This window comes from Osmia lignaria, chromosome 4, assembly GCF_051020975.1.
Source record: "Osmia lignaria lignaria isolate PbOS001 chromosome 4, iyOsmLign1, whole genome shotgun sequence".
Taxonomy (NCBI): domain Eukaryota; kingdom Metazoa; phylum Arthropoda; class Insecta; order Hymenoptera; family Megachilidae; genus Osmia; species Osmia lignaria.
In genome coordinates, this window is record NC_135035.1 from 6,940,885 (window position 1) to 6,955,601 (window position 14,717).

A 14,717-nucleotide genomic window follows, 5' to 3' on the forward strand; every position below is an offset into this window, starting at 1 on the left:
GAAACTTGTTTTTCCATTTGCGTGCGGTTTTATTGGTCGCGTCAGGGTGTGCTCGAGCATCGGTTGGAATAGTTACGATAAGGGATGACGATAACCGCGCCCGATGATGGAGAGTAGCGTAGACCGAGAGACGCGTCGTAAAAAGGGGCTATAAACGTGGCAAACACTCTTAAGGATCGCTCGCGTGTCCTGGCGTGTCCCTCGAAGACGCTCCTTTTATTCTCCATCGTAACGATCTATCCTTTATCCTGGCAGCTTGTCCCTTCGTGGCGAAATCCGATCGAGCGAGTCTATGATGGGATAAAAATAAATCGTTTCCAGCCACGTTGAGTTACGAAGGGCATAGGACGAGCTGTATCCTTCGTGTCACCTTTCAGTATCCTTTGTGGAAAACGTCCTCGTATAACTTAATTTTGAAAAAGTGTTAAAATAAATGAATTGAAAGTTGTGTTATTTTTAACCCTTGAATGGTGGAGTTTAAGCTTTGATGATTTAAGGAATAATTTCATTTTGAATTCCTTTTTATTCTCATTTTTATAAAGTTGTGTAATTGGAAAATGTATCGGTGTTCTTCAGGTAAAAATTTGTAAATTTTCGAGCACCATTCTTCAACAATTCCTGCTTTTTATGTGTCATTGTTTTGCGCGATAGGATTATTTATAAGCTCCGCGGTTTACACAAGAGCCATTCAAAACTGTTTCACAGCTATTGAAAACGTTTCACCGTTTGAGTATAATTTATCACGATACGTGCTTCAGTCTTCCGTTTTCAATGTGGGAAATATGGATTTTATCGGTGCTATAAAACAAAAAATTTGAAACCGTGAACGAGAGAAGTATAAAACGTTAAATGAGTACGCTGTTTCAGATGAAATTCAGTTTCTATACCTCATAACATTTATTTCTCTGAATGAGAGAAACATTAAATACTAAATGAGACTATAATTTCGTATAAAATTCAGTTTAAAAAACGTCTTGATGGTTTTAAGTAAATTTAATTCACGTTTAATGAGAATTTTACATGAATTTCCTGTAAATAGCTTTCATTTCTTTATTTTAAGTAGTACAGGTCAACCATTTTCCCTTTCTTAAAGAAAACCACTATTCCCTGACTTTCAAATTATTTGTATTAATTAAAATTATTATGTAGCAGTCTAAAATAATTATTTAAGCATTATGAAGGGTTCTGATTTTCCAAATTTTCATAAATTGGACGTAATATTAGATTTTAAGTGATACAGATCAATCATATTACCCACTATCCCTATAATCAATAATCCACTGATCCCAATGCAATTATATTAATAAAAAAAATCTTTATAAATCAACACATTCAACTTCATCCCCTTCTCAAAACTAAATTTCATCCATATAAATCGTCTCTTTACCCCTTACAAGCTGCCATAGTTCCACTTTGATACTCTAAACCCGACTCCATAAAGGGTCTCTTATATTTCTCCTCGTCCTTTATATCCTCCTTGCTCTCCCTCTCCCCCCTTTTTACGATTATATCTCTTATCCCCTTCCCTGTCTTTAAATCTGTGCTCCCTTAAACGACGTTCCTCTGTCAGTCCGCCAACCCTTCGTAGGCAAAATTTCCAGACTTATAGTTCGCAATTTATAGGGTAACTACGGTGATGTATCGGATCGAAAGACCTTGAGGAAGAAGCTCGGCTGCAAGTCGTTCAAATGGTATCTCGACAACGTTTACCCGGAACTGTTCATACCTGGCGAAGCTGTGGCTTCCGGCGAGGTAAGGGTGTACACGTGTCTCGTAGTGTCTTTTGTTCGCAGGTGTGAAAAAGATATCCGGAATCGATGGAGGACGCCACTTTGATCCATCAACGTGCAGTTATCAGACTCGAAGGGTACTCTTTGGTAATAATTTATAAATATTTTCATTTACAAATCTTTAAATTTTCCAGTCAAAAAAGAACCTAAACAAAAATTGTTCATTTATATTTTCGGTTCGCTGAAAGTGTCTATATTAAATTTAATTAAACCCAATGCTTAATGAACAAAATCCCACAATATACTCGGATCGTTATAATCACCTAACGAGTTAATAATTATCAAAGCGTGTCGTAGCGTATACGACCACTCCCACGTTGCCAATCAACGTGGTTAACAAGTACCAAATTGTCACGCTGGGAAAAAAAAGCTTTCTCTCGAATAGAATAAAAAAAAATCACCTCGAAACGCCGGATTTCGTTTATATTCCATTGAAAATTTTGTTTCCCAGCCGCGAATGTTTACGTAAATCAACATGTATTTCATTCTGGATACACGCGTCTGTCGCACACGTGCGCACCTGTATCTATACGGACAGGGGAAGTTCAATTGTCGATGGCGGAGACAATGATTGATGTCAACGAGGCTGCGACATAGAAAACAATGCCTTCGATCGAGAAACAATGCAGCCGCGGTCGAGGCAATCTCAATCGGATCACGAGCAAAGGCTCGCGCGACATCCGATCGGAAATCGATTCGTCTCGATCGGGCTTGTTGAATTCTTGGCTTACTGCACCGAAATCGCGGTAGTCGCAGGAGATAATGGAGGCGAATCAAACATCCCTCCGGGCGAAGACGTTTCCGACCCCTCTGGAAAAGGTGTATTGGCGTGTATTGCCCCGTTCCATTCCGATTTCCCAGTTAAAATGCTTCGCGCCTGAAGGCTATAACCGATGGCTGTTTGTTCCCCGTATCCTTTGCGTACATTTGCGTAAAAATTAAATTCTTGAAAGACAGACGAACTTGGCGTATATTGGTTTCGTAGTATATTGCTTTTCCTACGGATAGGATTCTTTGATTCTTTCAGGGAACACTGTGGTTCACCCCCTTCTGTTATTATACTTTAATTTCGAACACATTGGCGAAATCAATGATTCAATGTCGAGGATGGAAATCCCGGATATCGATGGCTTTACTGTTCACGCGATTGACAGTGCATTAATTTCGTTTCTATGCAAGATTCATGGGCGGCAACGATCAATCACCGATCGATTTATTTCCGTCGTGTTGCAATGCCGAGCCACGTCTCCTCCGCCCTCTGTTTCGGTGCATTCGTAATTGCGAAATGATTGTCGAGCTTGTCGCGCTTGTCGTCGATAATCTCGTGGCCCGTGGCTGCAGTTCTCCTACGGGTCATTACATTCTCGAGCCGTGTAGGGTGCATTTGATCGATGTGTCTCGCGCCTCGCGCGTTCCGTTGTTATTGAACCGGTAAACGGGCTTCCTCGTATTTTTCTTCGATTTATTTTGTCCACCAATTTTACGATCGCTTTCCCATTTCCTTCTATTTTTTTTTTTTCGTTCGAACGGAATGGTTTGGTAAAAGATTGAAAATGTGAGAGTGTTCAATTTAGAGAAAGTGCAACGTGGTGATTCGTGTGTCGTTTAAAAATAAATTAATAAATAATGGTGGAGGTATACGTGTGTTTATCGACGAAAATCGTCCCCTTGTTTCGTTACCTTGGACCCGGGAAATTCAAGAGCCCCTTTCTTTATGTATGTCGGAAGATTTGTGATAAAGTTACGGTATCTAACAGCGGATTAAAGGCTTCCTACTTCCACGTAAATTGCAGTGTCACGCAACGTGGATATTTCATGCTTTGCCCTATCCTTTCTTCCCTGGTTTCATTTTACCGATTTTCTCGGGAATTAACAGCAGAGGTAGCTGAAAATTTTCTCAACAATTTCTCCTAACGAGCGGTAAGTTCGATGGAAAATGCTCTATCGTGATAACTGTGATTTTTGATTGGGAAAAAATTGTCGTTTCCTCGCTAAACGGGATTTCTCTATTTCAATCTTCAGCCACGTCACAGCTGCATCAGCAATAAGGTCGTGTGCTTATTCCGTCGAACTTAAAAACTCATTTCGAAAGCAAACGTGGAAAATGAAACAGTTCTGAGTAATGTTTCCTCGAAACTTCAAATTACCTTGCCGAGAACTTGCGTCGTACCGAATTTGTCTTTGTTCCTTGACATCAGAATTCCTTGTTTAATAAATGATGTTAGGTATCTTCAAAATAAACCATCTCGATGATCGTTTGATAGTTTGACGTTGATTCGTTTATTTAATTAATAATTATAGCTTTCATGTCTAGTTGTCGTTCCATTTCGATAAATAATACGATCAAACTAAATTCGAGTCGATCTTCCGATCAGAAACGAAATGAAATAATATATGAAGAAGCAGCAATATCCTTTATCTCGTTTCAGAGTAGAATCGGAAAAGAATCAAGTGTCAGCCTCCGTGCCATAGATATCGTATCGATCAATCGTTTTCCCCTCCCTCGCGGGATATCCTGCGCACTTTTCACCCCCGTTCGACCGAAACGGAATGCGTTTTGCCATATTTTTTCTTTCTCCCTCGGCTGACACCAGCGTTCTCCCAGTGTTTGCTTCCCTCCCCCGTCGAGTAAATAGTGGAAAAAGGGCGACGGAAAAAGGGGAGAGGGTATAAAGGATAGCCGGACATTTTCGCGAAGAAGCATTTCACGTTGCGAGCACTTCGGAATGCGGTTCCCGTTGCATGCGAAATAACAATTTCACCGGTACACGCCGGTTGGAAGCTTATGTTTTTACCTTTTCGGATTTCTCTCCTTTTGTCACCTTGCTTTCTCTGCCCGACCCTTTTTGCCGAGGGTAGAGGGATGCGTGTTAAATCACCGCTGGCACGTCTGCTGCCGGAAAACGAAGAAAAGGGCTGAATTTATGGCTCTCTTAGATCTCTTAGAGTGCGAGCTGTGCGTGTGCGGCTGGGAAATTTAGAGATAACATTTAGAATAAAAATTACAGGAATTGAAAAAGAAATATCAAATATATATTTAAAAATTAGTTCCATTCGGAGAAGCCTTCGAGTCTGTTAATAAAACCGAGGAACAGGATCGATTCAACGAACCTTTCATAATTTTATCGAAGCCCACCTTCCACGATAAATCACTAGTTTTTATTCTAGCCACCCTCCGACGACGATTGGAGGAGGATGAAAGGGATGAAGATGCTCACGTTGAAACTGCAACGACCACAGAATTCTTGCATCCAGCAAAATCAGGACTGCTGACCGAGCTCCGTGACTGAATGCGCCCGTTGCATGAAAACCTGCACACACAGACACACATATTCCATGTATATGTGGTACACGTGCACGGGTCGGTATGCTTTTCGCGAACAAAACAGGAGCTCGGCTCATTTTCGATTTGTTGCTGTCTGTCTAAAAAATGGCACGGCATTGCCCTGTTGCTGCGCTGATCTCTTTGTTTCGCGGCAACTGTTCTGTGGTCGGAAATTTCAGGAGGAAGCAGACGGAAAAATCGACGGAATCGTCGATACGGCAGTGGAATCTCGGTTGAATGGCTTGATTAAGAACCGGTTGAAAAACAAGCTTTCTAAACGTTCGGTAGAATTAATAGAAAATAATTTAATATGTTCGCTATTTTAATTAGTAGAGGGATTTTTCTTATCAACCGAGATTCCAATATGGGAAAAGAAAATTGCTGGCCCTGCGATATATTCAATGTCTCGTTCAATCATTATGTTTCCATTGATTTGTGCGTTTCATTTTTCCAGATGCAGCGAAACGAGCATTTCGTTGCTGTAAATATATCATCGGTCCGCGAACACCGAGATAAATAATGAAAAGTGTTTTTCCGACATGAAAATATATCGAGCAATAATTCTATTGTTCTTATCGCGGGTATAGTAGTTTAGTAACAAACGTTTTCGATTTGCTCGATTGAAAGCTATATTGCTTTATTCTATATCGTTCTATATAAAAAAATGGGAAACTTCCAATTGAACTCTGACAAATATTCACTTTATTCAGATTTTATTTTTTTCATCGGAAATTATACTTGTTTCGGTGTTCGTGCGACGAATGCTTCGCCATTGATAGAAATATTACGGTGTACTAACGTGCCGGGCTAACGAATACTAATCCAGAAATGATTGTACTAACTAATGAACAGATACGTAATCTCGGAGAGGGAGGTAACACCTGTCTGGATTCACCGGCACGCAAGGCAGACTTGCACAAACCGGCTGGACTCTACCCCTGCCATCGACAGGGCGGAAATCAGGTACAAATTGACGCGTGGAAGCTGAACGAATCTCGTGTCAAACATATATTTAGCCCCGTCAAGCTGTTTGTTTCACTGTCAGTTCGTTTTCACGCCTGAATCGAAAACTCGACTTTCCTATTCGAATCCGCTTTATTTTCGTTTCTTCGAGAATTCTGGCGAAATTGAAATTCGACGTGAATTATATTCGCTGAGAAGTCGATTTTTCGTTTCATGAAAAGCTAACCCTTTAACGCTTGCATGTTTCGCGATATGCATCCTAGGCTTGTGTGTGTTTATATGCATGGTTTCGTGTTTTTCCTTTCCATTCAAGGTCCGAAGATAGGAAATATTTCGTGAAATCCTTACGTAAGATCACCGATAATAGATCAATATTGAATTGTTTCAACCGGTTCGTAAGATGGTTAGTAACTGTTTGCAAATCTGTTGAATTCCAATGTAGATCAGGCACCTGGTTAGCAGCATATGTATAGATTCACCAGGGAAACCTGAAGACTTGCACCAGCCAGTGGGTTTATATCCCTGTCACCGCCAGGGCGGCAATCAGGTACATGAATTTCAAAATTCGACGGAATGAAAATGTTAAATAAATAGTTATAGTAATTACGGGGCACGCGGTGATCTAATTTGGCTTCCTAGTTATCTCTATCGAGACTTTTGTTAGGTCCTTGATGGTGATGGGATATTTGAAAATCTACTTGCTCGTGGTTTCAAATAAACAAGTATGTTAATCAATTAGACGAGTTCTGTATGAATGTAAAATAATTAATTTTTTCTTAAGTCACTCGTAGGAAAATGAATATTATTGTAAATATTTGACACTGATTTTTGAATCAATTCGACTTTCTTCCCCTAAGACCCAGATTCCATCATGCTAATGTACATCATCAAAATCTCATTAAAATTCCTTAATACTTATTTACACAATTTGCTTGTCGTTGATTACTCACGATAATCACTTTGGTTGAAGAAAACAGGTGCATTAACCGGCGACACATTTAACTTGCACGCTAACTCGGTGCTAAGCTTCGACCTATTTCGGTGCAATTAGTAAGCTCGCTAATCTGGTACGGTTGGTGATCAATCGTCACGCCACGTTTTTCGTGATACTATGACCCGGGTCTATCTTTCTCTCGCCACGGCTATCTGTTCCTTGTCGTCATTTTTAGTTTCCCGCCATTGTGCGGAATTAATCTTCCGGCCGGTGGGAAGCAGCACACCTGCTGAAAATTATTGGTGTGGGTGTAACTGCGCGCTAAGGCCGAAATAATGTTCGTTCGCCTGGCTATGATGTATCTTTCAACGGCTATTGATAGCGGGGCATATAGAGGTGCTGATAAATCGATCCTTTGACCCCTTGTGTCTGGTACTTTTAGCACCCTTTAACGCGTTTACTGCCAGGCTAAATTTCGTGACAATTTTTGTTTTAGCAATTCTGCACAATTATTGGTAATTTAACGCTTTGACAGACTTTTAATTTGTAATTGCTTAAATATTAAAATTTATATTACTCAAATGTATACAAAAATCATCTTGTAAAATGGTCGATACTAATTGGAATTGAATTCTCCTTGAAATTTGAAAAATCAGTAGAACAGGTAAGTAATAAGTCAGACAAGTGAACTAGTGGCGCTAGATTGCCAGACAAGTGGAATAGGATGGTACATAGTCAGACAGGGATCTAGTTGCTTTACATAAAAACTGCATTCGATGCATATTTTTCATTTACACGTATGTATTCGTTTTACTCGTTATCCAGTGGATTTCAGTTCGTGACTACGCACAATAAATTCATTTTGAAGAGCATGCATATCGTTCAATTTTTAATATTCTATATCTGTAGGTACAGAAAATTTTTATATTCGAAGCTGTCATTATAATTTACTTCCTTGAAAAAGTAAATTAATATTGATTAACAAAAAATCAACTCTGTTCATTATTACAAGCACTTCTACATTTTTATCACTGTGCAACAGTGGAAGCAGGTTATAGAAACTGTAGGAGAGGGGAGGAAAAGGTGTTTGATCTCGGGATCGTCTGTTTGACTCGCCAGATACCTATAATATCGAAATTCGGAATTCCTATATTTTCGAACCGCATGCCGGGTGACCGCTAGCGAGAACAGTGATCATCTCTTCGCCACCTAGCGGTCCCCGGCCCGAGCCAAAAACGTCCGAGCAAACGAAATCCTCTCCCCCTCCACTAAACGCCTACAAAACGAAGCGAGAATCATTCAGATACCATTTCTCGATTCATCAGCGATACTATAACTCGATGGCTTCACACGAATCGTTCGTTTGGTAGCCACGAATGGACAACAATAGAAAGTCGATGGCCAGGAGTTGATCAGGTCAGAGGCAAAGCTCGTGGCAGCGGCGTAATTACCGTGAAACCGTGGCTTAATTGCTAGGGCAAATAGGTAAATTAAAGCGGCGCTTTACGAGGTCGAGCGAGCGGCGACTGATTGTGTTTTTGGTTGTAACTGGTTGTCACGGTTGTTAAACCGAGTCAGAACCTGAGGGAACGTCGGGCTTTTGTACACCACGACGGTCGGGATTCGTCGTCTGCGTGATTTTAATGACGAGACGAGTGGCCGGTTACCAGGCTATCCTTTCTACGGGGCTTCGACGTGACAGTGCATGTTTCGCGGTGGTAACGAGCTCCACCTGTTTGTTCCCTTTTTTTTTTTTTTCTCCACGCTGTTTTGTGTTTTTTCAACCCTGACGAAATTTTCAGCCACGTTTCCCTCCTGTTTCTTCCCTTTCAAAAATTAACAAAGTTTGAAAGCAATTCAATTGTGAAAATGGGAATTAAATGAAATTTTATGTTAATCCTATCGAAAGTGAAATTTTTCTTTAGAGATAATAAATTTCAAATCAGGGTATTTGATTGACGCGAGTAAATGCCAACAATGTCGACGATGATTGCGTGGCTAATTGACATCTCGATGATCGAGGGCTTACCGACGATGGACAGATTGTGTAATTAGACTAGACAGGATTAGTAACGGGCAGTAATTGATAGTTAGATAACAGATAATGTAACAATTGACTGACAGAAGGAAGTCGTGTTTAGACAAAGCTAGATCTACGCGTTCAACAGTTGCATTAATTAGATAATTACTGTTATTGCTGTAAGGCTTATCTCGTACCTGCTAATTGCTATAAGCTAGCTTTGTAAATAAGCATGAAGAAATTAATATTTTATATTCATTATGGTTTGATTAATTTTTGAAATATCCGATTTTATTTCTTTTTAATTTTTTCCTACTAATAGTTGAATAATATATTCAATTTTTATTCAACACGATAGAAATTCAATTTCACCTTTGCAAAGTAAAAATAGTTTGAAAACAGTGAGAAAACAAGTGTCGGTTGATTTTCGAGGAAGGAAATTACTTCTCAACAGGGTGATATTTTTCTGAAACGGAAGTCGTTCGCATAATCACCGTCATTTTCTTACCGAACATGCTTTATGGTGGTTTGATGTATTCCTCGGCGGCAAAATCGATACGTGCATGGCGTTAATACCCGCTTTTTCATTATCCAGAATTTCATTGCCTTTTGGTACACGTTGCACGACAGGGGCTGAAGACCTTTAAATTTTCGACACGGATGGTTCTGATAGCGTGATAACAAATCTGTAACGATTTGAATAAATACTGGTCATTCATGGTATTTATTTTTAATTAACTTCTTGCTTCCTTATTTGAATATACAAATTGAAATTTCACAGCGACCGTCTTTATTATCTTGATATTTGTCTTAATTTTTAATTAAATTTTTCCTGGATAGCAAAAGTTCGTTCAATCTTCTTAGGCGAATCACAAGAGTTCAAAGTATTAACCAGCTTTTACATATACAAATTCGAAACTATTGTTGAAGTAATTACGAACGTGAAGTCGTTCTGCGTTTACATCAAAAAGTTTAATGACTTTTAACGCAGAATGGAAGTTCTAAGACTGAAGGAAAATTTTTATAGCTTCAGTGACGAAACTTTTTTTCGATTAAGAATATCTTTCTCTTCACGGATTTAATTATAACTTAGTATAAAAGCTTTGTATGTTTGGAAAATAGCAATTTTAAAAGATTAGAGAGAAAAGAAATTCTCCGCTGCAAATTCACAGTTTCAAATTCAACGTGGTTCAAAATATTTAAAACATTTTTTTACGCCAGCATTCTCAACTAATTGGAGCGTAAAACAGTTTTTATAATATCCACGTTTCTCGAATTCTTTTTGCAAACGCACACATAGGTAGGCGACTGTCAGAACCATCGGTCATAGGCAAACGTTGGAGGTCAAAATCCACGGGCATTAATCTTGATCGTTTGTCACAGTACTGGATGTTGAGCAAGACCGGGGAGATTCGTCGAGACGAGTCGTGCTTGGATTACAGCGGCACCGATGTCATCCTCTATCCGTGTCACGGTAGCAAGGGTAATCAACAATGGATTTATAATCCTCAGGTATGTTATCCTTGTGTTAACCAGAAGTAGTGGAACAGGAGTTAAATAATTATAATTCTGTCGCAAGCGACTTCGTCATTTCGTTTATTCTTATATTTAAAAATTTTTCATATTTTCAAAATAATAGATTTTCAATTTCTGTAAATTACCTCTATCCATGTCACGGTAGCAAGGGTAATCAACAATGGATTTAGAATCCTCAGATATGTTATCCTTGTGTTAACCAGAAGTAGTGGAACAGGGGTTAAATAATTATAATTCTGTCGCAGACGACTTCGTCATTTCGTTTATTCTTATATTTAAAAATTTTTCATATTTTCAAAATAATAGATTTTCAATTTCTGTAAATTACCTCTATCCATGTCACGGTAGCAAGGGTAATTAACAATGGATTTAGAATCCTCAGATATGTTATCCTTGTGTTAACCAGAAGTAGTGGAACAGGAGTTAAATAATTATAATTCTGTCGCAGGCGACTTCGTCATTTCGTTTATTCTTATATTTAAAAATTTTTCATATTTTCAAAATAATAGATTTTCAATTTCTGTAAATTACCTCTATCCATGTCACGGTAGCAAGGGTAATTAACAGTGGATTTAGAATCCTCAGATATGTTATCCTTGTGTTAACCAGAAGTAGTGGAACAGGGGTGAAATAATCATAATTCTGTCGCAAGCGACTTCGTCATTTCGTTTATTCTTATATTTAGAAATTTTTCATATTTTCAAAATAATAGATTTTCAATTTCTACAAATGAATGATTTAAATTCGACAGTGATTCCTAGAAGATCTCGAAAAATCAGCAATCAGAACAGGCACTATCAAAGACCTTTTTATTTTCAGACGAAGCAGATCAGACACGGTAGCAGCGACAAGTGTCTGGCAATCACCGAAAGCAAACAACGTCTGATAATGGAGGAGTGTTCGCCGACTGCAGCCAGACAAAGGTGGTCCTTCGAGAATTACGATCCGTCGAAGCTGTGATATCGCGCCTTTTCGCGTCGCCAGTCGAAGGATCTCGGCCGGAAGTTCGATCATCCCGGCTCTTGGGTGTCTGTTCAACGTTACTCCGTCGCTAGAACGCGTTTCGGTAGATAGGCGGTGTGGTTTCGAGGCTGAAACGCCTCGAAACGTCATCGATCAGACACTCGGGATCCATCGCGAGACAAAGAACACGCATAATCTCCGTGGACAAAAGGGACAAAGAGAGAGAAAAAAAAAAATGCTTCGTAGGAAGAGAAACGATTCGATGGCCGATCGAACGGCTGTAATTTTCTAAATGTAAGACAGAAGTGCAATAGAAACGTCGTTTGAGGGGTGATCGAGGAGAAAACTGTCCTTTCGATATGCTGTAATCGATGTACAATGAAAGACCCCCGGGACACTTTGTGAGTGATCGAGAGTCGATTGTAGCTGGAGGAATGCTTTCGCTGGCATTGAAGGATTGAAAGCTTCCCTGAGGAGCGCGAAACGGTAAATAGTTCGGTGTAGGATTTCAATCTTCTTCTTCTTCTTGAGAGGATTGTCAAGGAAGAAGGGATGTTCTTTTAAGTTTGTTCCTTGTTAACGAGTGTTTCTTCTGAGTTGGGTGAATGGTGTTGCTCGTAATTGATTAAGATTTATATTGTCTTACGAATTAATTGACGCTTTATAATTGCACTTACTGAAAATACGATCGTTTATCACTGATCAGAGATTACTGATAATAATTGTAAAATTTTTATCGCAGCAATTACGAGCGAGACCTCGTTTTTCCATAGATAGTTTATAGAGTTGAATCGTTTGAAAAGTTTGATCAGTTAAATGCAGTTGTTACGTAAAGGAGTCGTATAGCTTTGCACAAGTACTTACCGATCGAATGGATTCGTCGTTCGACGAATTTTTAATTTAAGTTAACGAAGAGATTGCTAAGAGCACGTCAATGCATCAATGACAGCGAAGAGCGTGTCAGAAGTGGATGCTTTGTTCATTTTATTCGAGGTTGACAGGCAACGAGGAACGATTTTTGTAAGCTGCTTATGGCGAGTGCCATTTCAGAGACGACACGGTGATTTTGTTTTATTAGTAAACCACGTTCAAAATTGTTAAATCAAAAGATTTATATGCAATTTCGTCGTTCGTAAATTTTATATTGAAAGAAATAAGTTTTCGACTCGATCGAAATTTAATAGTATTTTAAAATTAATGATTCGTCCTTCTGTCGTGTCCTCAGCGCTTACAATAGGGTTTTACATTCCACTTGGTGAGCAAGAATGATCACCAGCAATTTGTAATTCTGCCACGATGACGGGGAAATATTGTTTTCTAATTAATTTAGCTCGTACGTAGCGTGTAGGGACGATGAAACGAACGAAGTTAAGGTACACATTCCGATTACGGTGTAGGAAGACTTTTGTACATTCATGTAAAGTATCTCGATGCCAGTTTAGATACCGCCTAACGTAAGTTTTCCGTGTGTATGTGCGAGAATAATTAAGTTGCAGAGCGTGCCAACGAAATTCTGAATGCCTCTGCCGGTGTGTGGGACGTTGTACGATGTATCAATTAATCTCGATCGTCATTGATTGCCTGAGAAATCATTTACATATTATGCACATTAACTTTCGCCACCCTCTACATATCCGTGGCTCGACAGGTCATCAAAAATTCATCGTCAGAAACAAGCAAGTTCGATCCAAGTGTCGAGTCACTTTCTTTTAAATACCTTCAAAGTTCAAGACAATATAGACGGATCATAATTAACGATTATCAGCTAATGGCAAAGACCGTTTTTGTCCAGAGTTCCAGTTTTGTGCGTCATTTGAAATGTGAGTATATTTGATGATTGCGATCATTAATCCAGAGGGAACACTGTGAAAAGTTTCAAGGAAGATTCGACACGTTCTTTGTTATGTGGGTCATCAGTAGCCCATTATAATTAGAAGCTTTACAACTCCAATGGTATTTTTGACAAAATACTTGAACAACCATAGCACAATATGAATATCTAAAATATATCTTTTATAGTCCTTGTGTTGAATTTTTATACTAAATTTCAGAATCTTACATAGCAAAGAACGTATTGATCTGAACCGACAACTTATCAAAATTTTAATTTCAATTGTTTCAAAATTTTGCCGTTTTGTGGCATGGTATTAATTAAGACACCATGGAAAATGTTCCCGAAAAAATAGGAAAGTGTGAATAATCGAGCTGAAAGGGAAGTATATATACATATAAATATAGGTTTAAGGTGGTGTAAAGGATTCTTATCTTCGAAGGATGTCGATGAACGGACGAATGAAATTCAACGAGAACGTTTATACAGATAGATATAGATATATTATAGATATATATATATATATATGACATTTTCTACATTTGGTAAGGATGTTGCATATCGTGCGAGAAAAAGAGATACAATGATGATAAAATGATGTAATGGACACAGCCGAGCGACGACTGGTCGCACGTTAATTAATGTAATATCGAACGTGCCTTATTTCCTGTATATATACACATATGAATATTATTATCATTATTATCATTAATACGAACCTCTATCGTAACGTGCAAGTATTTGTGTTGAATAAATCGATGTTGTTTTACGTTAACATTGTGGGGAAGAATCATTGCTATTTATGTTATTTTCATTCGTGCCCCGTGATTTAATTAGCTAATTAACCAAATATGGAATTTAGAGAAGAAAAGAGATTCATCATTTAATAAAAGACTGAAGGAAAACAATATCCACGTAATTATGAAATTACCCGTGATACCCTCTTTGCAGTATCATGGAGTTGTTTTTTCTTATTTGCCAGAGCTGGTGCCTTTGAAATTTATTTTCCTCTGATGCATTCATTGTTAATGCAACATGAATTCCTTTGACGCGTTCAAGCCTTATAATTGCACCTGATATTGAATCAGGAGTTCACCATGAAACTCGGTCATGACACAGTTCCCATCAACCTTGAACTATTTTGGTTTGACCATAAATTTCCGTTTCCACTGGCTCGGTGCTTCGCCCCTGGATTAATTAGTAACAAATCGCTAAACATTTCCAAGATATTCGATCATTATGTCATTTTCATGAAAATTTACAATTAACTTTCATTTTTAATTTTCTAAAAAATGGTAAGGTTGCATGATAAACATCAATGTTGATATTTTATTAAATATTGAGGATTAAGAGAG

At 38.6% G+C, this 14,717-nt stretch overlaps 1 protein-coding gene across 10 annotated transcripts in view; it reads left to right on the forward strand.

Moving 5' to 3' along the window:
• Positions 1-12,080, forward strand: part of Pgant9 (polypeptide N-acetylgalactosaminyltransferase 9) — a 203,184-nt gene extending 191,104 nt beyond the window's left edge. For 9 of the 10 annotated variants that reach the window (XM_034322723.2, XM_034322730.2, XM_034322724.2 and 6 more), the window contains 4 exons: positions 1,624-1,752; positions 5,968-6,078; positions 10,416-10,544; positions 11,388-12,080. In XM_034322723.2, the coding sequence (XP_034178614.1) occupies positions 1,624-1,752; positions 5,968-6,078; positions 10,416-10,544; positions 11,388-11,528 (510 nt within the window). In that variant the 3' untranslated portion in view covers positions 11,529-12,080. Of the gene's footprint in view, positions 1-1,623; positions 1,753-5,967; positions 6,079-6,520; positions 6,626-10,415; positions 10,545-11,387 lie in introns of all 10 variants that reach the window. The other variant, XM_076688200.1, reaches the window with a different exon arrangement.
• The last annotated feature ends 2,637 nt before the right edge of the window (positions 12,081-14,717 follow it).